Below are 26,594 nucleotides of genomic sequence, written 5' to 3' on the forward strand. Positions count from 1 at the left end.
TACCACGATTAAATAAGTTTTTATTGTCACATTTAACTGCTTTGTCAGATATACATTGTAGGTTTCGGAATGGCATAAAAATAAAAATATTTTCCTGAATGTCAAAATCTGAACAGAGATGGTGATGGCACTTAAAAAAAAAAATTAAATTCACACTGGTGCTGAAGCCGCTAGAAGGGAGCTGATAAACACTGGAACACATTTGCAGATACAGCGGTCTGCAACATTTCAAATCAAATGGCAGTGGTATAAGGCCAACAAAACTGCAGAGTAGGAAGATACAGACCCCATACAGTAGATATCTGAAGAATGGCAGTTTTAGCATTTCATTTCCAGTCAGACTAGAGTAAACTTCACTCCTACAAAATGAAACTGCTTTTCCAGAACCTGGAGCTTAAGCCTCTTTAACAACTTCCTTATTCTGACAGGTTTTAACTAGTCCAAAGGAAAGGCAGCTATAATCCACGGCATTAGCTTCACGGGCTAATCCCGCCATAAATGGGGGGAGGGGGTCTTGTCATTTCCAAACCAGGAGCCTATCATTCTCATGAATGTCTTTAGTGGTTTCACACATTCTGGGCCTAAGACTAGAAAACAAGCAGTAATTAAATAAAAATGTAAGTGCATCCCAACGGAAAGTCTCTACGCATTCCACAGCTATCTTCCAAATGTCAACTCAAAAAAGTATGGTTATTCAGACTGAAAATGAAGCTTTATTCAATAATCGAGATTCCCAAACAGTTTATTAAATGTCTTTCTTCCACAAATAAAACTAACACTAGGATTTATCAGAAGATCTAAACGAGTTATTTCCTTACGTATGAACTTGGCTAAATCCACTGTGTCTGGAATCTGTTCATCATAAAACTCAGGTCTGGAACATAACTCCTTTCTGTTATACTGCTGTGTGTCCTTCATTTAAGACTCTAGAACAGAGACCATAAGTGTGGCTAGTGCAACATAGCAGTCACTGTAATTCCCCAAAAGAAAAATAAGTCATTTATTTCATGTCATACTTATTTGGATGATTACTTACTGGTAATTAGTATTTCTACATTTTTTTTTAAAGGCAACCATTTTAAGTGGCAATACTTATCAGGCTAGTAGAAAAAAGTTGAAACAAAGCCCTCTCTTTTGATCTCACAAAGTCATGCAGACAAAAGAAGGTACACGTCTGATTTGTTCCAATCAGGCTTCTTGGAATTATCAAAATTTCTTTTCTGGCAGAGATGAATTTGGCTCATCATAGAAAGAAGGTTCTTTGAAGGCTGCTGCTAAACTAGTTTCCCTTTGAAAAAGTAAATTTCAAGGCATGATAGTGCAAGAGGTAAGGTTTTGATTTATAGAACATTTATAGACTAATTGTGCTCAGTCTCTAATTTCCAATTTACTTTAAAGAACAGAAACTACGTTGAGAAGTTTCTCTTTGCCTATATTTACCAGTACATCCATGAATCGCACCAGGATCAGGACAACTTGATTATCTTAATGGTTCTGTCGTGAAACCTGCACACTGAGTCCGCAGGCGAGGACCCGTGGACGTGAGGCTCCTACAAGTTCTGTGCCCAAAAGCGCTTGTCCTGGGGAGTCCAGGGGTCTGAGAAAGAAGTTCTCTCCCAAGATTAAGTCCTCAAAAAAACTCTCTCAGTGAGCAATGAACACTGCTAAGTGGAGAGTTTCTTTCGTTTAGTTAAATTGGGGAGGTCTGAGTGTTCCTGGAGCCCCCGTCGGGATGCGTCATGGGTCGAGAATCCCTCGAATGTGAGTATTCGCTATTAGAGGGCTCTGTAGGGTCAATCAAATTTTCATAATCACTGTCGTCTGATTCCTCAGCACTGTCTCCGGCTGCTCCTTGAGGAGGAGGAGGGTCTGCCCCACTTCCAGGATATTTCAGTCCAGCACTGGTGGAGGCATAATTGGAGGAGCCCACGGCTTGAGGTCGAGGCATAAAGACGCTAGTTTCCATGCGAGAATGGCTCAGAGTACTTTCTTGATTATTTGGGTGAATATCAGAATAAGGGGGAGGAGGATCCGAGGCCTCTGCATCTCCAAGTGCACTTCTGCCTTCAGCTGCAAACCCAGGATAGGGCATCCGAGGGCTGAACGCGGGGTCCAAACTTTCAGATGACATCTGTCTGCTTATCATTGCCTGTTGCAATCCTGGATGAAAAGAGGAAGAAAACTGTAACGCTCTGTATTTTCACAGCTTTGCATTTCAATACGTTAAATGTTCAACCTGATTGTTCTGGAAAATAGCAACAAAGAAGTGAAATTTATTACTACTATGAATTATTTTACATTTGCATAGTATTTCACAATTTACAAAAGATTTTTCTATACATTAAGTCACTTAAGCCTCCAAACAGCTCTCTGAAGTACTACTGTCATCACTAATGTTATTGTTTCCATTACACAGGCAAAGAACCGGAGCTCTGAAAGGTTAAGGGACTTCACTAAGAGAACAGCTAGAAGTGGGGCCCTGATACTCATAACACAGGTCTCTTAACTCCAGATCTGGTGCTGTTTCCCTCACCTGTTGCTTACTGTACTCAGAGACTGGGGGGACAGAGGATAAAATCAACAGTCCTCACCGTCCTCGGCAGTCATCTGAACGTTAATTTTTCCTCAACAGGCCTCACGTCAAAAAAAATACTTCTTGCCAACAACTTGTCACAATACTCTTAAACATCTCTTTCTCCTTAAAAGTTCAAAGTCCTGGGTTAGGTGCCCAATTTTCTACATAATAGGCCATAATTTTACTGCATTTTTATGGTGGTAAAACAGAAACAGCCCTACATCTATGAGCCTATGGCCTTTAAATTGTTTTAAATACATTTAAAAAATATTATAAAAATGATCTGTACAAAATTTAGAAAAGAAAAACAAAAAAATCACCCACAATTCTATCACCCAGATAACACTGTTGAAATATTGGTGAAAATAGCACAAGATTTGGGGTTAAAAGACAGAAACTTTAGGTGTCAGGCACCCCAACTTTTCTGAATTCTAGTTTTATTATCGAGCTTTGTGTGTGTATGTCTGTTTGTTTATTTATTTGTTTGTTTGCCACAGCATGTGGGATCTTAGTTCCCTCACCGGGGATCGAACCTGCACTCCCTGCAGTGGAAGCGCAAAGTCTTAACCACTGGACCGCCAGGAAAGTCCCTGTATACATGTATTTAAAATAGAGCTGAGAGGGCTTCCCTGGTGGCGCAGTGGTTGAGAGTCCGCCTGCCGATGCAGGGGACACGGGTTCGCTCCCCAGTCCGGGAAGATCCCACATGCCGCAGAGTGGCTGGGCCTGTGAGCCATGGCTGCTGAGCCTGCGCGTCCGGAGCCTGTGCTCTGCAACAGGAGGGGCCACAACAGTGAGAGGCCCGCGTACCACAAAAAAAAAAAGAGCTGAGATAATATGTTTATACTGTTTTATATCCTGGCATTTTCATATAAGATTATATATTATCTTATGTCATTAAAAATTTGCTTCAATGGCTGTACAATATTCCATTATATAGATATACCAAAATGTATTCAACTATTCTACTGTTGTTTATTCAATTACTGTAACAGGTTGTTTCCAAGATTTTGTAATTATAAAGTTGTGATTAATGCTCTTGTGCAGAAATCCCTGTCTGTATTTCTGATTATTTCTAGAATAATGTAACAGTAGAAATGAATCAGACATCATTTACCTGGAAATATAAATTATAATTTGTTTACAAATATTCTTATTAAATTAGAAAAGGCTAGTTATACCCTTATCTCTTTTACACTTGATATTATTTGCCATACATTTTATAGATTTTACTTACAAATGTTAAATTTGGTGGCATTCATAGAAAAGAATGAAATAATGCCATTTGCAGCAACATGGATTGGTCTAGAGATTATCATGCTAAGTAAAGTAAGTCAGACAGAGAAAGACAGATATCATGTTATCACTTATATGTGGAATATTAAAAAATGATACAAATGAATGGTCTAGAGATTATCATGCTAAGTAAAGTAAGTCAGACAGAGAAAGACAGATATCATGTTATCACTTATATGTGGAATATTAAAAAATGATACAAATGAACTTATTTACAAAACAGAAATAGACTCACAGTCACAGAAGGCAAACTTGTGGTTACCAAAGAGGAAAAGGGTGGGTGGGGGGATAAATTAGGAGTTTAGGATTAACAGATACACGTTACTATATACAAGATAGATAATCAACAAGGTCCTACTGTATAGCACAGTGAACTATGTTCAATGTCTTGTAATAAAACCTATAACGGAAAAGAATCTGAAAAAGAATATATACATATATATATAATATATATATAATATATATATATGTATAACTGAATCATTTTGCTGTATACCTGAAACTAACACTACATTATAAATCAACTATACTTCAATAAAAAAATAAATTAAAAAAAAATCTGGTGGCATTGTAGCAAATATGTCTGTTAGCATGCTGGAATTAATATAATAGATTCTTGGGCCTAATTCTCATTCAACCAGCTGGTTCCTTAGCTTAATGATATCCAGTCATCCACTGCTATCAAAAACCAGACATTTAAAGTCTTTGTTGAGACCCTGCCCATGAATCAAATGTAAAGTTAAGAGAATTTTAGGTAGCTCTTTTATGAGGTTCCAATGAACACAGGACACAGTCCCTATGTGCAAGGCATGTCAGGGTTAACTTAGTAAGAAACATCACATCCACTGTACATAGATCATATCACTTCTCAGGATTTATTGTAACTTGCTTCAGCCTTTCTACCTTTGGTCTTCTTTTTCTTCCAGTTTCAGAGACTTGAGAGGGACACCATGAAAAACCGTACTTCCCTTCTGGAAAAGTCTAAAGACAAGTGAATGCCCTCTTCCAAGCAGCCTAACTTGGAGCTTGATGAGTGTAGAAGAATGCATGTGATTTATTATGTAATCTGATGTTTAAAACCAGACACTTCCCTGATTCTGAGTGGTAAAATTAATAGGAGGCTCACTTCTTTCTTGTTCCTTTTCATTCTTCCTCTGAGTGATTTGTCTTCTTAATTTGTTCACTTCTGCCTGACAAGATTCAACAATTCGCTCACTTTTTTCTACGTCTGCACACACTGCCTGAGGGAAAAATGACAACAAGAACAATTAGTTTCAAATCCAAGCACAAGGCATTTCATAAAGACAGCATCGATTATAACCCTGGGAAGAGTCCAGACACTTCATCCAGTTAAAAAGCAGACACCTAAGGTAGAACAAAACCATGAAGGTCCCAGAGACCAATACTGTTGTTACTCACTGAACTGCTTTCTTAATTACGTTAAGATGATTATGCTATTTAGCTTATACATTCTTAAAGAAGAAGGGTAAGAAGGGAAAGAGTTCATCTTTTCCCTTTCTTACTCATCTTTATTGATATGAAAAGGGAATTTCTGATACCAGTCTGGCATACAAGGATGAACAAAAGACAGGAATGAGATACTTTCAACTCTTATTTATAATCAACAATCAAACATCAGATGAAACATAGATTTATTTAACAGAAACTACTTATAATTAGGGAAAGTTGAAAAAGAAAAGTTTCAAAGTCAAGATTTAATAAAAGGTAACCATTTGAGACCGTATCAATGTAATGTAACCACTCCTATCAGGGCACCGGACGTGATACTGGTGTTTGCAGGGCAGGCCTTAATCAACAGTCAATGAAATGTATGACAGCCATTTTGAAGTCCCTTAGACAGTGCTGATAGTCTGAAAAGAGCACGGTCATGAATTCAGGACACAAAGCTGTTTTTCACCACATGTTCCTTCCATAGCAGAAATACCAGAAACTGCCTGAAAGTGGGCTGGTCACCAGTGAGTGAGGCTGTATTAAGTTCCCTATGCTGCTATGGGTAACCGTGACCCGAATTTGGAGAACTGACACTGGAAACTGCCCGTTGCATGCGTTCTTCTTTGCCCCAGGCTGAACTCAGTCTGCCTTCCTCTTTTTCAGCAGCTGCCTTCATTCCTCTCTCTATGCCACGGGGCCTTCCTCCTCAAAGCTAGGCTTTCTCCAGACCCGGAACAGCTTCCTCAGCCCTACCACTCTCCTTGTCCTCAAAGGCTCTTTTGTTCTTAGGGTTTTAGAACAAATTACTCCTAAGAACACTTTGGGGATGATGAAAAGAACGTGGGAAAGTATTCTTAGCACCTAGCTCAGGATCTGGCTTGTAGATGTTTCCATAAATATTTGCTGCATGATTGCCGAGGAATGAACAGGCTCCACTGCATCTTCCCACACAGTGGAGGCAGCTGCGGACAGAGTGAGTGAACTAGAATTAGGAAGCAGAGCTGTCCTGAGTTACGGGTGCCTTTGGGTGAGTCTCAACTTACAGTACAAGTGATGGGACAGCTGTGTTCTTAGCAATACTTCTTTAAATTCGGAATACATTTCCCCAGGAAAAAAGCTGTCATTAAAGAGGTCATGAGTATTTAGAAGAGTGATATTAATTCTGTACTTCAGAGTTTCCACTGAAGGCACATAATGAGTGAGACCAGCTTTCATAGACTGACATGAGCAACTACTCCATACATCTTATATCGCTTTGGGAGAGCACATTCTGATTTTTGGACCACAATTCACTTGTCAGTTGGGAGATTATTAAAAATTAAAGTAGAATTAAAAGATTTGGGCAATATAAATAAGATGAATATAGTAAATAAACCAGTTACCTGCACTTTCTCCTGAAGTGCATTATAAACCTGATAAATCGCCCTGATGTCTTTCATTACTCCGTCCTTGTCAAAAAAGTCAGTACTAGAAGACAAACAGAAAAAAGATTCACCAAGTGATTAGAACTGCCGTGAACTGGAAGGCACTTTCCCATCATTTCTACCTTTATCTATAACGTAAATGCTACAAATTCACAGTGACAATGTTTAAGCAATAATGCCCATACCCCTAGAATTACAGGAGAAAGAAAAGAGAATCCATGTTACCGAGACAACTGAAAAATAATAGTGTTATTTTTTCCTAGCTCACTCTATATATTTTTCAGTGACCACAGTTAGCTCTCAGAACCTCAGAAATACACATACTCTATCCAAACTTTTGTATCAGCTGCAAAAAAAAAATCGTGGTAAATGATTAAAAAAATAAATATCGATAAAAGTAAACTATCTTTTCAATAAGCATAAGATTTTGATATACAGTAGTAGTGGTCTACTAAGGTAATCCAGTAATTACCTTACTGGATTTTTCAATGTTATATCAAACGATGTCACACTTCTCCATAAACATATTGGGTTTTTTTTTTTGTTTTTTAAGAATATTTATTTATTTATTTGGCTGCATCGGGTCTTTGTTGTGGCACCAGGGATCTTCGTTGTGGCATGTGAGATCTTTCGTTGCAGACTCTTCATTGTAACGTGCGGGCTCCTTGTTGCGGTGTGCAGGCTTCTCTCTAGTTGTGGCGCGCGGGCTCCAGAGTGCGTGGGCTCTGTAGTTTGCGGCACACGGGCTCTCCAGTTGAGGCGTGTGAGCTCAGCAGTTGTGGCGCGCGGGCTTAGTTGCCCTGCGGCATGTGGAATCTTAGTTCCCCAACCAGGGATCAAACCCACGTTCCCCGCGTTGGAAGGCGGATTCTTTACCACTGGACCTCCAGGGAAGTCTCCATAAACATATTGTTAACAAAAGAAAGGAAAAAACATTCATTTTACCTTTCGACTTACCCATGTTCTTTAATAACTTTGGCATAACTCTGAGAAGTATTTGGCACTGAAGACACTTTATACTCTTGCTGGCTAGTGTTGCCTAGATTGGGAATAGCAAGGGATAGCCTTTGATTATACCTGCAGGGAAGATTGAGAGATATCATGTTGAAAGCACTGCTCTACTTGAAGAAGGGGTCCTGCCAATAGGAGCCTGAGTCTCTGCACTGGGAACTAACTGAAGGTCTCACAGAGAACCTACTTCCACAGACAGCCTAGGGTTAGTTGAATTAGCAATTTTTTCCCTTCCCTTAAAGTAGAAACTCACTTGTAAACTCCTCAAGGGCAGGGGTGACATCTTATACACCCTTTGCCTCTCCGCAGCCACTGACAGAGCGCTGAGGAGGTTTTAAGTGCTCAAGAACCTGATTAATTAATGAAATCTTGCAAATGGCTATTTAACAATAATTATTTTCACTGCTATTGATCTAATTTATTCTACTACAAGTGAAATTCTGGAGGGAACCCTTTCTGTTGTTTACAGACAGACACCGTGATCATATGATTTTTTTTTTTTTTTTGCTTTAGCAAGTTCACAATGCAGAACCCTCATGAACCAGCAGGTGGATCAATTTTACAATTTTGTCTTTGAAATCTATGTTTCAAAATTACAGTCAGACTTACAGTGCAATAAAACTGTATTTCTACAAAATGGATTATGGAGAAGCAAATGATGATTTCTAGCTGTTTATTCCTATAAGAATTGATGCATAATTAATGTCTTGCTAATGCTTCTTGATTCAAAAACAATTTTAATTTATATAACTAACTGAAAGGAAAATACCTTCTCTAACCACAAAGAAAACTAGCTAAAGGAGAGTTATAAACACTTTTCTTTAAAGATGCTATAAAATGTATATTTTCAAAGTCATAAATTTCAATTACTTGTATCAACATCTTTCCTATTTATGTGAGGCTGGTGGGAATGCTTTATTTACCTCCGATTTGGTCTAAAGAGAACGTATTCTAAAGCATGAGTGGAATTGTTGGCGGTGGAGATGAAGCTGAAGAGAAGGAAGACGAGGTCAGGCACCCCAAGGATGCGGGTGAGCTGCTTATGAATAACCTGCTCTCTGTACGACATCTGCTGCTGTGTGTTTCGCCGGAATCTGTACCACCCAATAACTTTCTGCAACAAAAACAGAAGACAAAAAGTATTAAAAGTTGCATGAAATCTTACAAATTTAATTCTGAATGCATCCACACAAATGCTTGTACACAAATGTTCACAGCAGATTTATGTGCAATAGCTCAAAACTGAAAACAACCTAATTGTCCATCAGCAGGTCAATGGCTAAATAAACTGTGGTGTATCCACACACTGGAATCCTACTCAGTAAGAAAAAGGAACAAACTACCAACAAATACAACACAGATGAATTCCAAAATAATTATGCTGAGCGAAAGAAGCCAGACCCAAAATAATAATAATAATAGCATATGCTATAGGATTCCATTTCATATAAAATTCTAGAAAATAAAAAGTAATCTATAGTGACATAAAGCAGATCAGTGGGTGACCTGGGAGGGGTGAGAAGGAGGGATCAGAAAAGGGCATGAGGAGACTTTTGCAGTGATAGGTATGTTCATCATCTTATTCTGATAATGGTTTCATGCATGTATACATATATCAAAACGTATCAAAGTATATGCTCTAAATATATAGTCTATTACATGTCAATTATACCTCAATACAACAATTTAAAAAGTTTAGCTTTGTCAGTTCTGACTACACTGTAACTTAAACTGGTAAGTGAATTAAACTTATAGGCTCTTTGGAAGAATATTCTTCATAATGTGATCTGCTGGACATCTGGGAGACACATGGCCTAAGAGACATCTGGCAGCTCCCTAAAATGCTCCTGGGCCCCACCCAAACCTGGAGAATCACAACCTCTAAGGGTAGACCCAGGAACCTGAATTTAAGATAAGTTCTTAAGTTTTTTCTTATGCATACTACAGTTTGAAAATCTCTGTTGTAGAGACAATTAAGTTAATTCTTTATAAGAAGAATAATCTTCATAAGCTTCTTTTTAAAAAACAAACTCTTGGGCTTCCCTGGTGGCGCAGTGGTTGAGAGTCCGCCTGCCGATGCAGGGGACACGGGTTCATGCCCCGGTCTGGGAAGATCCCACATGCCGCGGAGTGGCTGGGCCCGTGAGCCATGGCCGCTGAGCCTGCGCGTCCGGAGCCTGTGCTCTGCAGCGGGAGAGGCCGCAACGGTGAGAGGCCCGCGTACCGCAAAAAAAAAAAACCAAACTCTTTGAGTGAAAATCCTGTTTTGAGAAATCAAAGTAATTTAAAATTGTTAGTGTCATATTCAAACTAACAGTAAATTTAGATTATGTTTTGGCACTTTCACAAATGAAGGAAGTCAACCAACCTTTACTGAGCCCCTGTTCCAGACCTTCAGCTAGCTATGTTACAAATATTTTCACTAAGTATCCCAACAACCCTGGGAGGTGAGTAAAGTTTTCTGCACTGAGATCGTATCACATGCAAGGAACTACAGGCAGCAAAGAAACAGTTCCTGCCCTTAAGGAGTACTGCTGAAAATAAAGCATAATTCCAATTATATTAAAGCAATTAATTCTGATATTCTTTAAATATAAAGAAAACCCAAACACTTCTGACAGTGCAAATCTTATAAAAGAGATGTTTTGTCCAAAGTCACAGAGCTAATGAGTGACAGCCAAGATCTGGAACCTCTTTGCCTGTCTTTTTCCACTGTACTACACTAACTTTAAAATTCCACATTATTCACACAGTGTTGCTCATAAAAGAGTGAAAAGTAGTTTTCCTTAAAAAAAAAAAAAAGTGGGTAACAAAAATTATCAACTGGCTAGAGCTACTAACGCCAAAGAGCACGGCACATTTCACTCTGAGTCTCGGCACTCTGTATTTAATGTAGGATTAGCTCCTCTGCAGGACTCGGGCGCATCTCACACACCCCTGCATTCCTGCAGAGGCCTAAGCAGTGCTCAGCACATGGATTCTTCTTATGAAATACTCGCTGACTAAAGAATCTTGCAAGTGGCTACTGGATGGGTACTAATGCTTTTCACTTATACTGACTGTAATTGTTTTATTCCATTTGTATTTTCAGAGAAGCGGGAAGGCTTATAAATTTATTTTGGATATCAACTTATTCATTTGATATTTGCTAAAAAGATAACCCCCTTCATCCTGATCAACGAAAGATGACATGCCAAAATAATTCACATTGGCGACGTCTACAGTTCTACCTTTTAGAGCTAACAAGCTGGTTGCAATGCTGTTGAGAAATGAGGTCACTGATGTGGAAGAGAACACTATGTTTGGGCCATGATAAAAAATAATGAATATCTTTCACAAAAACCTTATCTCTGCTAAAGTTTCAGACAATATTTCACAAAGACTCTCCTCTCTACTCTCTGTGCTAGACATTCACTTACATCTTCTGGATCCAAAGCAATTATCTCCAATACTGGGCACACTTGTCATCTTGTCATCAAGTTCTGTTCTTTTTGGGCTTACGATGATATTAAGACAACAGTTATGTTTATCATTATCTATTTCGGAGCAGGTGCTTTCAAGAAGGCAGAAGTCCTCCTCTCACTTGCTTTTTTGGTCTGAGCCCAAAACCTGAGGCTGGTTGAAACTTTGCAAACACAATATGAATTCTGCCAGAGCAGTAATTGAGCACACCAATGCAACCTTGCTGCACCTATTGGGGGATTTTTCGTACCAAAAACATTAGCCTCTATCTTAAACCCAACCTTTTTTTTTTTTTTTTTTTTAATGTTTTAGCAATGTTGTGGAGTTTCTATATTTAGAGGCACACTTTTTTTAGTAAACATATTTCTATGTATTTTATACATTAATTGCTATTGTGACAAAAATCTTTATTAGCTTGTGTTTTCTAATGGGTAATTTTAGGACCCATTAGGGAACTTTTAAAATTATTATGTACTTATTTTATATGAGTTCAACTTACTGAACTTGCGTCCAGTTCTTAGGATTTTTCTTTCTTTCGTTTTTTATTTGGCCTCCCTGCACAACTTGTGGGATTTTAGTTCCCCAACCAGGGATTGAACCCGGCCGGGCCTTCAGGGTCCTCGGCAGTGAGAGCACAGAGTCCCAACCACTGGATCACCAGGGAACTCCCAGGGTTTTTCAATTATACATTAGGTTTGAAGCCTGCCTAGCAAAGAGTCAGTTTTTAAAACAGTTCCATCAGCACTTTCTTGAAGAGCTGATATTAATTAAAAATATTTTTTGTATGTCAGATACTGTTTAAAGTACATATGTATTTTTAAGCCTAACTTTTAAATGTACCTTTGTAACTACTACTGTAACCCTTTTGAGGTGAAGATACAACTTTGTACCATTTCTGGAGGAAAAAAAAAATCAAACTAGAGTCAACTCTAAAGATTTTCAGTCTAAACATTATGTATCATCTTTGTTTGGGGGCTAGAAATTTGGATATTTGAAAAAAAATCCTTAAAGAGTTTATATTATGTATAAGGTGCCATAGGAAATACAATGAACATAAAATGTGGTCCTTGCCTTTAACAAATTCCATGGAAAATAAAACATAATTTCCAAGTAAATTGAAGCAAAAAATTCCTGTCTTTAATTGCAAAAGAAAATATAAAGATTAGTTTTAGCACAAAGTTCTACAAAATCAAAACTGAAGATCAGCTTTTTTCAGAATCTTGGCCCCAGGAAAAGCGAAGTTAACTCCGGTTAACAACCTGTGATTGGTCTTCTGTGTCTCAAAACAGCAAATCCAATTTTACTTATTTATTTATTTATTTGTTTGTTTTTATTTTTAAAAATACAACATGATTATATTTTAATACACAACCAAAATATAAAACAGCATAGTAAATTAGCAAATCCAATTTTAAATTCCCCAAATTAATTTGGAAATGTGTCCCTATTTGCTACTGAAAAAACTACATGGTAGAGCTCCTTTCTTTTTTTCAATTTATTTTCAATGTAAAATACAATTAAAAAAACCTTATCACATAAAGTCTCCCTTCCTCAGCAGCATCTCTGCTCCCTTTCTCAAAGTAACCACTTTTAGGTTTGGTTGGCTTCCTTCCAGATCTTTTTCTGTACATTTAAACATTCAAACTTTTGTTTTTATAAAAAACAGGCTCAAATTATTTCATTTAACTTCGAGATCTTTCTATGTCATTCATGAGAGCCTCCCTCATTCTTTTTAATGGCTGCTTCATATCCCATAGCATGGAGGTACCAACATAATTTACTTAACCATTCCTCCTGGTGGACACTTAGATTGCTTTCAAAATTCTCACTATTAAGCAAAGATACAACAAACATCTTCGTATGCTGGATTAAAAGGCCAAACTGCTGCGTTTAAACCTTGGCGCCAACATTTCCTGCTCGCAACCTTAAGCAAGTTATTTATCTTTAGTTGTCTCAACTATAAAATGGGGGTGATGATAACAGCCTCACAGCGCTGTTACAAGGATTAAATGTGTCAGTACCTGGAAAGTGCTTAGAATACTGCCTGGCACAGAGTTAAAGTGTTCAATAATGCCAGCTTTTCATACCTTTGTGCCTAGATGCTTTTGTTTACTTGGGCCAGATTCCTAGAAGTGGAACTCCATATTTAAAATTCTGTTATTGCGAAACTCTCCCCCTAAATGTCTCTATCAACTTACATTCCCACCAACTACAGCTTCCCCATTTCCCACCATCTTGCCAACACTGGATATTAGCAATCCTTTTATACTTCTGCCAATTGGATGGACAAAAACCCAGCATTACGTGCTTCAATTTGCATTTCCTAATTGAGAATGAACATCTTTCCATTTACTTCTTGGACATTTCTGGATTTCTTTTTTCTTTTGTGAATTTCCTGTTTATAGTCTTTTTTTTTTTTTTTTTTGCGGTAAACGGGCCTCTCACTGTTGTGGCCTCTCCCGTTGCGGAGCATAGGCTCCGGACGCTCAGGCTCAGCGGCCATGGCTCACGGGCCCAGCCGCTCCGCGGCATGCGGGATCTTCCCGGACCGGGGCACGAACCCGTGTCCCCTGCACCGGCAGGCGGACTCTCAACCACTGCGCCACCAGGGAAGCCCCTGTTTATATTCTTTATTCATGTTTTTCAGTTTAAATTTTTTTCATCTATTAAAAAAATTTCCTGGTAATTTAATATAAAGTGAGTGCTCTAGGCAACTGTGCTTCAATAGGAATTTTCAGGGAATAAATTTTAGTTTTAGAAAGTATAATAAAGCTTCATTATCTAAAATACGAAAATAAATGGAATGAGGAAGTAAGGTGGTGGCTGGGGGATGAATATGGACTGCTAGGAGATCCCAGAATGTATGCTTCAGGCAAGTCACTGAAAATGGGGGAGCTGGACCGTGATGCCTGTGGCTGCTCTAACCCACTTTCCCACTTGGGCAGGGGACTGTGTTAGACTCTCTGCTAATACCGAGCACTTCCTGAGTTTGTTATCACCCTCAAAACCACTGCCCTTTTTTCAGACCTATCCCTCACACTTCCCATTTTTCCTGTGATCTTACCTGCTTTCCTTTTTGCCTGTACGTCCGACAGTGGTACTGAGAGAGTCCGTACATTGGAAAGGCTGTTGATCTACTCTTACTGTTATTTCTTTTTTTTTTTAATTTCTTTTTTATTTTAGGCTGCGTTGGGTCTTTGCTGCTGGGCGCGGGCTCTCTCTAGTTGCAGTGAGCAGGGGCCACTCCTCATTGCAGTGCGCGGGCCTCTCACTGCCGTGGCCTCTCTTGCTGCGGAGCACGGGCTCCAGGCACGTGGGCCTCAGCAGTTGTGGATAGCGGGTCCCAGAGCGCAGGCTCAGTAGTTGTGGCGCACGGGCTTAGTTGCTCCGCGGCATGTGGGACCTTCCCGGACCAGGGCTCGAACCCATGTCCCCTGCATCGGCAGGCGGACTCTCAACCACTGCGCCACCAGGGAAGCCCTGCACTGTTACTTCTGACGCCCTTCTTCAGACACCTTAGGAATCCCACACTGATTATTTTTATGCACAGGTAATCTTTTTAAAGCTTTTTTTTTTTTAAAATAATACATGCTTCTAAACAAAGGCATTTTGTTTTCTGTTTGATAAGTTGAAAACTTTCATTGGTACTTTTTTCCCTCCAGTGATGGTTTGGTGACCAATCTATTTCCTGGAATTAATATACCAAGGTAAAAAAGTAAACCCCGTACATGGTACAGTAAATTATAAATGAGACCATCAGACAGTGCTGCAGCAATAAAGCTTTGATTCATTTTCAATTCTGTTCAGACTTGCTTACCATGTATACACATTCAGAACATCACATGCATATGCTGACAGAAATGATAAACACATGACCTTTTAGAAAAACATCTATGTTCACTGTTAATTGAACTTGAAGGAGTAACATATCTAAAGATGTTTGACTGCAATTTGTATCGTTAAAAAATATTTTCCCTCCTTATAAAATTAATGTATGTGTATTAAATGTTGGCAAAACTATTTTTTAAATTACATATGGGAAGATAGAACCACCCAGAATCAACTCAACTAATGTCAACTTTCTAGATTATAGCTCATGTTCTTTTTTTTCTTCTGACTTTTGCATAATGGAATCACTCTAAATATCCAAATTTTGTTCTATTGATATACTGTAAACATCGTGTCACATTTGCAATTTACCTTTAAAATCTACTCAACAGAATTCTTATATATTAACATCAAATCTCATTGTTTCATTTTACATTCATTTCTGGTTTTAAGTTTGGGTGATAAGGATTGATTTCCAAATCAGACTGGGTGACAAATAGAACATACCTTTCTCCGATCTTTAAGAATCCTGTCCAAGCTCTCTTCATTAACTTTGCTTGCATAGTCATAAAAACTGGTTTTTTTTTAAGAGAAAAAATATTTTATTAAAATCACATAGTATTTTGACATGAATATGCTTAGTAACATGTGTCTATGGGTCATCTAACCCTAAAAGTTGGTAATAAAGATACAACTGCTTGTCTGCAATAGGTATATAAAGAGAAAACAATCTAAATGCTTTACTGATATGAGGTATCTTTTGCATCAAAGACTACTCAAGAGACTGCTACATTCAAAGGGTATTACTTCCATAAGTGGGAGGAGCTGATAGCAAGTAATTATAAAATGTGTGGTTTCAAATGGCTGTGACATCTTTTCCTTGTTTCTAATTATCAATTACCTATGGGGAAAAAAAGAACACAGCAGCTCATTTTCTGAGAAATGAAGAAAGGAAATGAGTATTTGCTGAATCCTTAATAAGACATTCAGCTGCATGCTTCCTTGTGTTAATTCATTTCATCCTTGCCTCAATGCTGGGAGATAAGTACTAGTTCAGCCCAACAAGTCAACATGTTTCTTGTTTTTTTAAAAAAATTAATTAATTAATTTATTATTTTTGGCTGCGTTGGGTCTTCGTTGCTGTGCATGGGCTTTCTCTAGTTGTGGTGAACGGGGACTACTCTTTGTTGTGGTGTGTGGGCTTCTCATTGCGGTGGCTTCTCTTGTTGCAGAGCACAGGCTTTAGGCACACGGGCTTCAGTAGTTGTGGCACGCAGGCTCAGTAGTTGTGGCTCGCGGGCTCTAGAGCACAGGCTCAGTAGTTGTGGAACATGGTCTTAGTTGCTCCGCGGCATGTGGGATCTTCAAGGACCAGGGATCGAACCCGTGTCCCCTGCATTGGCAAGCGGATTCTTAACCACTGCGCCACTAGGGAAGTCCCAGTCAATGTGTTTTATTCCCATTTTTCTAGATAAAGATACTGAGGTTAAATGACTTGCCCCAAATCACAGAACTGGTAGATGGAAGAGTTGGGATTTGAAGCAAGGTCTGACCAGCTTCAAACTGAATGCACTCACCCTTAAATGAGACCAATCTGACCTGAATCCCATGATGAGCAGTCCAGGCATAATGATGTGTGGGCTTTTCTACCCCTGGTCATGGTTTTAGGCATGCCACCCTCCTCCCCTCCTCCTACCACCATAAGCCCAGGCCTATAAGGCAGGAAGGAGTTCAAGTTATAGTAAAAACACTGAACTGTGAGTCAGGAGATACCAGCTCCAGCTCCGTTCTGCTTCTCACTGTATGATCCTGGGCAAGTCACTTTAACCTACCTGGCCACCATTTCCTTTTTGCAAAATAAAGATTTTGGAGTAGACAGATGATTTCTAAGATTTCTATCAGTTCTAAGAATTATGAGTCTATGATTTAAATTATGAGTCTACGTTCTGGTACTACTTTGCTGACAGTGGTTTAAGGAAATCCTCAGAAGGGCAGGGCAGGGCACATCTAACAAAGCTTTAGATGGTCAGGGCCAAACAGGACCCATTCTGACCCAGACAGAGGCTGTGTGTGGAGCAGGGCCTGAATCATTTCATTTGCTCTGAGATTCTTTTCAAATGAACTGCTGGTTCCTTGTCTTGCTTCCTGCTCCTCTTTCAGTTATGTGTAAATCTAAGAGATGAGGTTCTCAGCTACTTTGAGGCTTAGTTCACAGGTAACAATCCTCTGAAATAATGGGCAAGTGTGCACGGGAGGGGTGGGGGTAAGGTGGGTGGTGAACATGGCACAAGTCCCCATGGGTTCTTGGGTGCAAGGGGACTGGGTGTTTGGGTCAGCTGAGAATGGGAGCGGGGTCAGGGTGAAAGCTGCAGGGAACACACAGCAGGAACAGCCAGGCACAAGGGGTGGGCAGGTGTTAAAGAAGGAAGTGCTGACCAAGAACGCCGAATCCGGCTAGTATGAGCAGCAATGCAAGGAAAGTATTGGCCTGGCTCTTGGGAAAGTAGAAGAATAGGGCCTCAGGGAGTTTTACGAAACACAGAGTGGAGCTCATCATACCTGCCATCAGGCGGAAGGGTTTGGGGCTGAGAAAGCAGACAGAGGCCTGGACTGCGGTTTGGGGAACAGAAGTCCAGTGTGTGGGAGATGCTGGCCCCTTTCTCCCTCACCTTGGCCTCCGTCAGTCTCTCTGTCCTTTGCTTTCTCCCTCTGAACATCTCTCCTCCTGTCTTTTTCTCTTTCTGTCCTTTAGTTGGTAATAATATTCAACTGGTGTATATTAAACACAAAAAAGTAGGTTTTATGTTCCCTTTCCTTACATTTTAAAGTTGAACACTGAACACTTTTTATCCCTCTTAACAACACCAATTATTTTATCTATATGCGATCCTTGGTTAACTTCCTTCTCTATGGATGAAGAGCCCTTGCTAGAGGGGCTGGCATAAAGGCTTCCATTCTAAACCACTGAGGCCAAGATTTATACTGTCTGCCTTCCCCTCTTCCTAACTTAACACAGTGCCACACACACATCTGGCACTCAAAAAATAAGTGAATTTGGATGCCCTCAGTTATAACTTTACAGCCATAATCACATACAGGTCTAAATTCACTAGTTTTCAATCAGTTAATCTTTTAATAAGGACAAAAAGCTACAAAGAAGGATGTGGCTTACCTAAAAAGTTTTGAACAAGGCTGATGGTTGTGGATTTCTGTAATTAGAAAGAGGAAATACATCTCAGTTAATCAAAGATACAGACAACTATAAAACAGTTCAGGATTTAAAAAAAATTTTTAACCAAAATCTCAGACAATAAAAAGACAGTTTTCCTCTCCCGAACAGTGTGTACACTAGTGAGGGCAGTATGTCTTTTTAACACTGAAACCCAGGCACACATTCTCAGGACAAAGTAGACTGGTGAATGAAAGTTCTGGGTCCATTTGTCCAGGTGTGATGAGCACACATCTGAAAGCTTTTATTCAGGAACAGGCAGCTATTGTGTGCCCTCATTCAATCTTACCTATTTAAACAAAGCCCAAGAGGAAAAAGGAATCAATGCCTGGAAGCATTTGATCAAGGTGGGTAAGAGCTGTGAGGACAGCTTGGGGAAAGGAAGGCCTTACCACCCTACTATCAGTAACCTACGAACAACGCAGGACAACTGGGCCAGGTGTTTTGAAGGGGAAGGGCGGAAACTCTGGAAGTATATTAACCCTTTCAAAGATTTTCAGTACCGAGGGAAACAGTCATTTATAAGGCAGATCCAAACGGCTTCCTAAAAGATTGTGGCGATTAATCATAGAGAACAATTTCTTCAAGCTCATCAGGGGGCTTAGGGTCTGGGTTGCTTTATAAGACCATGGGACTAATTAACCACTCAATTCTATTAACAACATGCTCCTGGACAGGAAATCATCACCTGCTGCTTATAAAGCCACAGCCACATTGTTCCAGTCTGCAATTTTAACTCAATTAAAATGAAACCACAACCTTGAAGGACACCAGGCTATGCCCATTGGCTTCTGTACTGATGTGAGTGCTGCCAAAACACAGACAGAGATGCCAGTACTTCCACAGGAATGAAAAGCTCACTTCCCTAGTATAACTGTCGACATAGTGATGCAAATAAGAAAACCTCATCTGGAAATATTTCCTTCTTTTATCACCAAAAATGACACGGTATACCACCAGAAGTTATTTCAGAGATACTGTTAGTAATTAGAATATGGAATGTCTGTAGTAAAAATGTCAACTAGAGTTCAGGGAAAAGAAAAAAAAAAAAACTCTTCTACCTTAAAGGAAAGAATATTTTGTTCAAGAAAATCCCTGGAGTAAATTCTGAACTCTGAATATACATTCCTGTCATCAACCCACCCCAGCAGACTCCTCTCCTGATTTGCAAGGTGGATTAGAAGCATGTTGAAGATATGCTCTAGACATCATGTGGTATTTTCTAAAGGAAGCTAAGGCTTTCTCTTACAAGATTTTGCAATACCTAACTAAGCACTCCGCGGAGAAAACAAGGGGATGCTCTCAAACACAATAAGGTGCAGATTGGAATGAAGGTGGCGGGCACGATAGCTGATAGACAGACTTCTGGAAGCAGGGGGAGGCAGGGCAGGCTTGCCTCGGATTCTAGAGTCTCTGAAGCCTCCAGAGCTCATCCGTGCGGTGGACCCCTCTTCACGTACGCATGGCATCTCTGCCCGCATTTCTGTAAAAATCCCCACTGGGACGTACTGCTGTGCTTGCCTAGCTTCCTGTCTCTGCTTCTCCTGCTGGTGGGTGAGCTGAACAGCTCCTGTCCTTCCCCCTTCCGTTCTTTCCGGTAACTGCTGCTGCACCACCTTATTAACTAAGGGAGCTCCCTGTTGCTGCCTCCTGACCGCTCCCAGCACTAAGAGCGGACGACTCCGCTTCAAGTGAGTGAGCACAGCTTTAAAAATGAATATGTATTCAAAACAAGTGTTCAAAATGTGATATTCCATATAAAGTCCTCCTTATTGTGTAGAGTCAAGGAAAGTGTGTGGATTCAGACATTTTCAACAAATAAGAAATTTGGTCAATTTATTTTATTTAAAATATCTTATTCTGGTGGTTAAATTGTGCCAGAAAATTTCTTCACACTAGTGGTATGGAATACTTCTCATGGCACATTACCTAATGTTTTGCCTTTCAATCCAGGTTTTCCAGAGTCCTTGGTTTACATTTTCTAATATGTATTTATTTTTAAAAGAAAAATATTACAATGATAATAATACATTTAAGATAATACTAGCAAATACTCTGTTCACGAGATCTGTGACTATTTCAAACAACGAATTGAATGTAGCTAATAAATTAAACATATACAGCAAAAGAAGGTTGTCATGGCACTGCATTAACTGGGACTCTCTTTGGTTCTTCTCCGTATCTACAGTACCACGGAAACTGGTATCTACTGCAAGAACCGGAAGGTGTATGAATCGAAGATACAGTACACTACGCTGGAGAATTTTAGTTACTTTCCCATTCTATTTCTTTAAAGATAAATAAACAGCCAGAACGTTCATCAGAAATGCTGCTTTTGTGGTCACACCAGGCAAGAGAGCTCTTTCTCGCACGGTTTTCTGTCAGGTCTATCTGGCAAACCTGCATATACCGCATTAGTTTTGAAAACCCAAGCACAAACAATGAATAATTGCACAGATGGCCAACGAAACCAAGTTCTCTATTTTAGGATTTTAAAGAGTTAAGCAAAACAAAACACAAAAATAAACCGTCAGTGAAAGAACAGCCATGCAGCAGTATATCAGGTATTTTTTCAGCAAGTCAGTATATTGTGGGGAGGTGGCTTGTCTGGCTCTTGAGGAAACAGCTGTCTCGTTTCCCTCCAATCCCAACCACCTCAGTCCTCACCCGGCCTTCCAGCCCAGGTACTAGAAGGCTAGGAGAACAGGCTGAAGTTGATGATTTGGTCTCATCATAACCTAACCTCCCAGCAGTACTTCAAACCACAAACCACTCACCTTCACACAGGCTGTATTTTAGTCACACAGAAACAGGCCAGGCTCCCTGTAAGTTTCATGCACTCCCTGCACTGGGATCCCCTGAATGTACCCTAAGTTTACCTCCCGTATGGTGTCTTTACTGATTTAACCCACTAGCAGTGGGTTTTTTTTTCCCCCAACTCATGAGATTTTCTTTGTTCCTTCCTGACAGCCCTCGTCCTGCACTCTCTGGTATTTCTGTACGCTCGTCTTATCCTCCCCACAGCCCTGGAAGGCAGGGATGCATCGGACATTCCTCTCATTGCCCAGCACAATGCCTCTCGCAGGGACGTTCTTCAATAATTGTTGGCTGCATAAATGAATAAAATGACCCCCGCTCTGCTTTGAGTATCAGGATATGCTTTTCGGTGAAGTGCTCGAGGAGGTGCAGCTGAAAGGACTACGATCCTTCTTTATCGAAAGGAGACTGCTCCAGAGAGGGCGGGTGAACCTACAAATGCTCCTTCGTTTGCCCCAGCAATCGCCCCCAAATCGACTGTTTGGCTTACTCCTCAGAGGCTGTGTAGGTTTAACAAACATCTCCTATAAACAAGTGTAAACATCTTTGCCGGATCCCTCCAGGAAGGACCAGCACGACACGTGCTTTCATTATAGTGTGAGGTGATGCTGACAATGGGCACAGCCCGAGGTGCAAACTCGAGGATCACTGTGGTTGTGAAGAGACTATCACGTGTAATTCCACACAGCCATTCATAGGTCAGACCAGTCAGTGGGTCAGGGATGGCTTCACAGGATACCTGAACTTATAGCTACACACTGTGAGTTTACACTGACTTATAAAAACATTTCACATCACTTACTAGTGCAAATAATTGGCATTGTGACTTCAGTGCTTCTCTATGTACTCTTTTAATCTACCATTAGGTTCAAATCAGTTAAGGGCCAAAGAACAAAACAAGCAGCATATATACAAGAAGAGTATTTCTAAGGTCCGTGATAAACTCACTCACCAATGACTTGCAGAAGTTCTGTGCTGCTGATTTGGGAGTCGCTGATGCTAAAGGTTTCCTCTTGTCTTACCTCTCCCAGCAAAAATCCTTCCTGAAAGCAATGGAAGAAAATAGCTGCAGCTAAAAATCAAAGGGATTTTTACTGGAATTAAGAGGAATCGAGGACATTGTTATTTTTTATAATAACTTTAACAATAATCCAAATAAGTCTGCCACGTAAACTATTAATCCACAAACCAACAAGTAAGACTAAAGCAATTTGAGATTTGGCTATTAACTGGATTGTTTGAAAAAAGGATTTCCTGACAAGATGAAATATTATTTTAATCCCTTCCCCTAAAACCCTGTTTTTTTTTGAAGTTGAAAATAAGGAGAGTGAATTCATCACCTAAATCCTACTAAGTGTAACACCCAATGTTAAAAAAGCTCAGGAAGCAGAAATATTCCAAGGTTGTTTTCTTGAAACAGCATGTAATTTACTCCACCGTTTTAAAAACATTGCTAATGGGGGCTTCCCTGGTGGCGCAGTGGTTAAGAATCCGCCTGCCCATGCAGGGGACACGGGTTCGAGCCCTGGTCCAGGAGGATCCCACATGCCGCGGAGCAACTAAGCCCGTGCGCCACAACTACTGAAGCCTGTGCACCTAGAGCCTGTGCTCCGCGACAAGAGAAGCCACCGCAATGAGAAGCCCGCGCACCGCAATGAAGAGTAGCCCCCGCTCGCCGCAACTAGAGAAAGCCCACGTGCAGCAACGAAGACCCAACGCAGCCAAAAATAAATAAAAAAAAAAACACACAAAAAAACATTGCTAATGATAAAAGTACAAAGAAGTTGACACAATGCACAACCTAACCACTCCTGTATGGGCTGGCGTGGGAAATGAGCATTCCAGCAAATAAATTTAACATTACATTAAAGTTTTTCTTTAATAAATGCTGAGGTAAATTTATTTATACCTTTGGAGAACATATACCACCATCATCAATTCTGGATTACTCAGCATATAACCTTACTGTTTTTGAGCACTTGCTATAGTGTTCAGCACAAGCACAGGTGGAGAACATACACTCTAAATGTCAAAATAACTTCCCTGTCGGTGGTGAACTAATTGGCTGTCCCAGACTCCCCCTCCCCAGTCATCCACATGGCTTATTCCTTCCCTCCATTCCACTCTTCACTCAAATAGCGCCTCATCCAAGAGGCCTTCCCTGGCTACTGGAACAGAATCAGCGTCCGCCGGACACTGTTCCCTTTACCCTGCATCCTTTTTCTTCTTAGTCTCCTCACTATCTGCCATATTTCACATTTATATGTATTAACAACTGCCTGCTCCTACTAAAATATAAGCTCCACAAGAGCAGGGACTCTGTGCTTGATCACTATGTATCTCAGCACCTTGTACAGTGCCCAGCACACACGAGGTGCTCAATAAATGCTGCTTGAATACATTTGATGAAACAATGTCCTTTCCATTCTAGGTTGACCCTTCTAATCAATTAAAGAAGCTTCCTAGTTTAAAAACATTCCCAGGGGACTTCCCTCGTGGTCCAGTGGTTGAGAATACACCTTCCAATGCAGGGGACACGGGTTTGATCCCGGGTCGGGGAACTAAGATCCCACATGCGGCGGGGCAACAAAGCCCATGTGCTGCAACTACTGAGCCCGTGCACCACAACTAGAGAGCCCACGCTGCAACTACAGAGCCCACAAGGTCTGGAGACCATGTGCCACAACTAGAGAGAGAAAACCCGCATGCCACAACTAGAGAGACGCCCGCACGCCGCAACAAAAAGTCCCAAGTGCTGCAACTAAGACCCAACGCAGCCAAAAATAAATAAATAAATATTAAAAAAAAAAAAATCCCAGTTGGAATCTGTGGGGGTGAGGAGGGAGAAACAGATGTTTTTCAGCATAGCTTTTGTATTGGATAAGGTGAGTGGAGTGTCCTAAAATCCCAAATCATCATGTACAAGGCATCTCTCAAACTTTAGTAATATACACACCCCTCTTTCAAAAAGAAACCTCTCTCAGAGCTAAAGTCCATGACTACTAATCTGGAAAACACAGACTAAAGAAGCTTGTTTTAACCTATGAAAGTCTTTCAGTTATGAGTTCTTATTACAAAAAACAAGCTTTGTCTTTGTAACAAGTTAAAAACTTTTTTCTTTAATCAAAGTGGAAAATACAATTTAAAATTCCTATAGAACTTTAGACTTTAAGAACGTATCTACAGATTCCTAGCAAATAAAAATGCAGGACATGCAGTTAAGTTTGAATTTCAGATAAACAATGGATAATTTTTATGTAATAAATGCGATATACTTATACTAAAATATTATTTACTATTTATCTGAAATTCAGATTTAACTGGGTGCCCTATATTTTATCTGGCATTGCTACCACAGGCCTCAGTTTGAAAAAGTCAACAGTGACATCAAGACATTCTAAAGCCGAGCATAACATGAATGCCTATTTATCTACTGGTCTGGATTATCTGAGCCACTGTTACCTTATAACAGTAGGCAAATTATACTGTGTGGGCTAAACCCAGCCTAACGCCTGCTACTGTATGGCTTACAAGCTTAGAATAAGTTTCTACACTTTTAAATTGTTGAAAAAAAATAGAAAATAGGAATATTTCATGACATGTGAAAATTATATGAAATTCAGATCTCAGTGTCCATAAGTAAAGTTTTATTGGAAACAGTCATCCTAATTTACTTATTGTCTATGGCTCCTTTCTCCCTACAACAGCAGAGCTGAGTAGTTGCTACAGAGACCACATGGCTCATGAAGCCTAAAATATTTACTGTCTGGCCCTTTACAGAAAAAGTCTGTTAACTCCAACTCTACTGAAATGAGTGGTTTTAAACTAATTTCTTGCCAGGGCAAAACAAGAATATACTACAAAAACAAATTATTGGTTCTTCAACTTTAAAATATATGAAATTGAAATTACTTTAAAGTATTCCACTTATATAATTGTGGCAAGGTTAATATAAGCAGGTATCCTCGTATAAGACACAAGTTGCAAACTATTGTCACTGGTGAAAATTTCTGTGAAGTCTAGCACCATGCCTGGCATAGCACAGATATTAAAGAGATATCTCTTGAAATAAATTAATAACAATCTAAGTAACACGGCTGTCTCATTGCAGTTTGTAAAGAAACTATCCACTTTTCAACAGGTTGCTTATTCTTACAGTAATTTTGCCTTATACATAAACTGTGATATTACTAGGCACCCCAAGGTCTAGAAAGGTTAAGAAGCATTATTGTGAACCATATTTAATACTTCCACAGGACACTAGAAGTGCCACAAACTACCTTTACATGGAACTGCATTACATTATTAAATATCTGTCTGCAATATCAAAGGTGTTAGTGTCCAGAGACAGGAGCTGCCTCTGGAGAAACCCGTGTTGTGTATACTCCTATCCTTAATCTCTACTATCAAACTGAAGCGAGGAACAGCACAATAATTTAATGCCATTCAACTTACTAATGGAACCACCTCTACATGAAATCAGTTTTTATTAATGGAAGCAAGGAGTGCAGAAGTGAAACCAAGTCCAGTTCCTTCTTCAGCAGTGTATCATTTTGCTTTGTGATGACTACACAACCACAACAGCCCCCCCACTACGTTTATTTAATGAACTTCAATAATTCACTACTAAAATCACTTAAAACAATCCCTCAGTTTGGTGGGCAACTACTTAAAGATAAAAATTATCTAGTTTCATAAAGAATTTCCATCCAGAAGCCAGTGACATTAAAAATGCATTTCCGATCATTCATACGTAGGCCTGTCACTTCCCTATTTCACTGCGACTAGTTCCGTGGTCTTAGAACCTTCGCCAAGGAACTGAACATGCAACTTCAAGGCAAAGAGACCCTACACCTAACACTCCTGGTTACATCTCCATTTTCCATCGAGGAGAAGAAAACACACGATCGTATCTAACAAGTACGAATAGTGACAGCCACGGTTTCCCTCGTCGCAGCCCACAACAACCTGTCAGACCAGCGGGCGCGGCTGGGTGTCTGCGCTCCTAGACTAAAGCCGGGTCTCTCGGCTCCTTCCCGACCCCAGACTCCCCTCGCAAGTCTAGAAGCCTGACTCTCAGGGAGGGGCAGGCGCTCGGTTTCCACTAAGCGACTCCTGACACTGTCGGTGGCCGGCTGGGAAAGCTCTGCCAAACGGGAGACTGCCGTCCCGGGACGGCCAGGCGGCGGAAGGCACCGAGCGAGGGGGCCCATCTCGGGGGCGAAGGGCCCCGGGCAGCAGGAGTTCGCTGGCGGCGGGAGCCTCCCGGGTCATCAGTTAATCGGGCCAGCCCGGGGGGCGAGCCGCAAGTGATCCCAGCTTGGCCACAGGCGTCGGCCTGAGACCGAGGCTAGAGGCCCCAGCAGCCGCGGCGGGGGGCCCAGCACCTACGTGGTCGGCGTTGCTGTTGGCGCTGTGGAAACACACAGCGCTGAAGGTGTAGCCCGAAATGGAAGCCGCCATGATGGAAATCTCCAACTCCCCCATCATGCCCCGCGGA

At 40.4% G+C, this 26,594-nt stretch overlaps 1 protein-coding gene across 1 annotated transcript; it reads right to left on the reverse strand.

The window, feature by feature from the left end:
* On the reverse strand, positions 1 to 26,594 carry ABRAXAS2 (abraxas 2, BRISC complex subunit). Its single transcript, XM_024751579.1, has 9 exons — positions 26,486 to 26,594; positions 22,047 to 22,137; positions 18,221 to 18,257; positions 15,556 to 15,622; positions 8,682 to 8,872; positions 7,705 to 7,824; positions 6,706 to 6,790; positions 4,998 to 5,112; positions 1 to 2,160 (listed from the first exon to the last, which is right to left on the reverse strand). The coding sequence occupies exons 1-9, from the start codon at positions 26,582 to 26,584 to the stop codon at positions 1,691 to 1,693; spliced, it is 1,275 nt and encodes a 424-aa protein (XP_024607347.1). The 5' UTR covers positions 26,585 to 26,594; the 3' UTR covers positions 1 to 1,690.

Source organism: Neophocaena asiaeorientalis, unplaced genomic scaffold, assembly GCF_003031525.2.
Source record: "Neophocaena asiaeorientalis asiaeorientalis breed wild unplaced genomic scaffold, Neophocaena_asiaeorientalis_V1.1 scaffold108, whole genome shotgun sequence".
In the NCBI taxonomy this organism is placed as follows: domain Eukaryota; kingdom Metazoa; phylum Chordata; class Mammalia; order Artiodactyla; family Phocoenidae; genus Neophocaena; species Neophocaena asiaeorientalis.

Coding starts and splice junctions, on each gene's coding strand:
- ABRAXAS2 (XM_024751579.1), bottom strand. CDS start 26,584: ATGATGGGGGAGTTGGAGATTTCCATCATGGCGGCTTCCATTTCGGGC. Junction 18,258..22,046: donor AGAACTTCTGCAAGTCATTG/GTGAGTGAGTTT, acceptor TTCTAATTACAG/AAATCCACAACCATCAGCCT. Junction 6,791..7,704: donor AAAGTTATTAAAGAACATGG/GTAAGTCGAAAG, acceptor TTTGTCTTCTAG/TACTGACTTTTTTGACAAGG.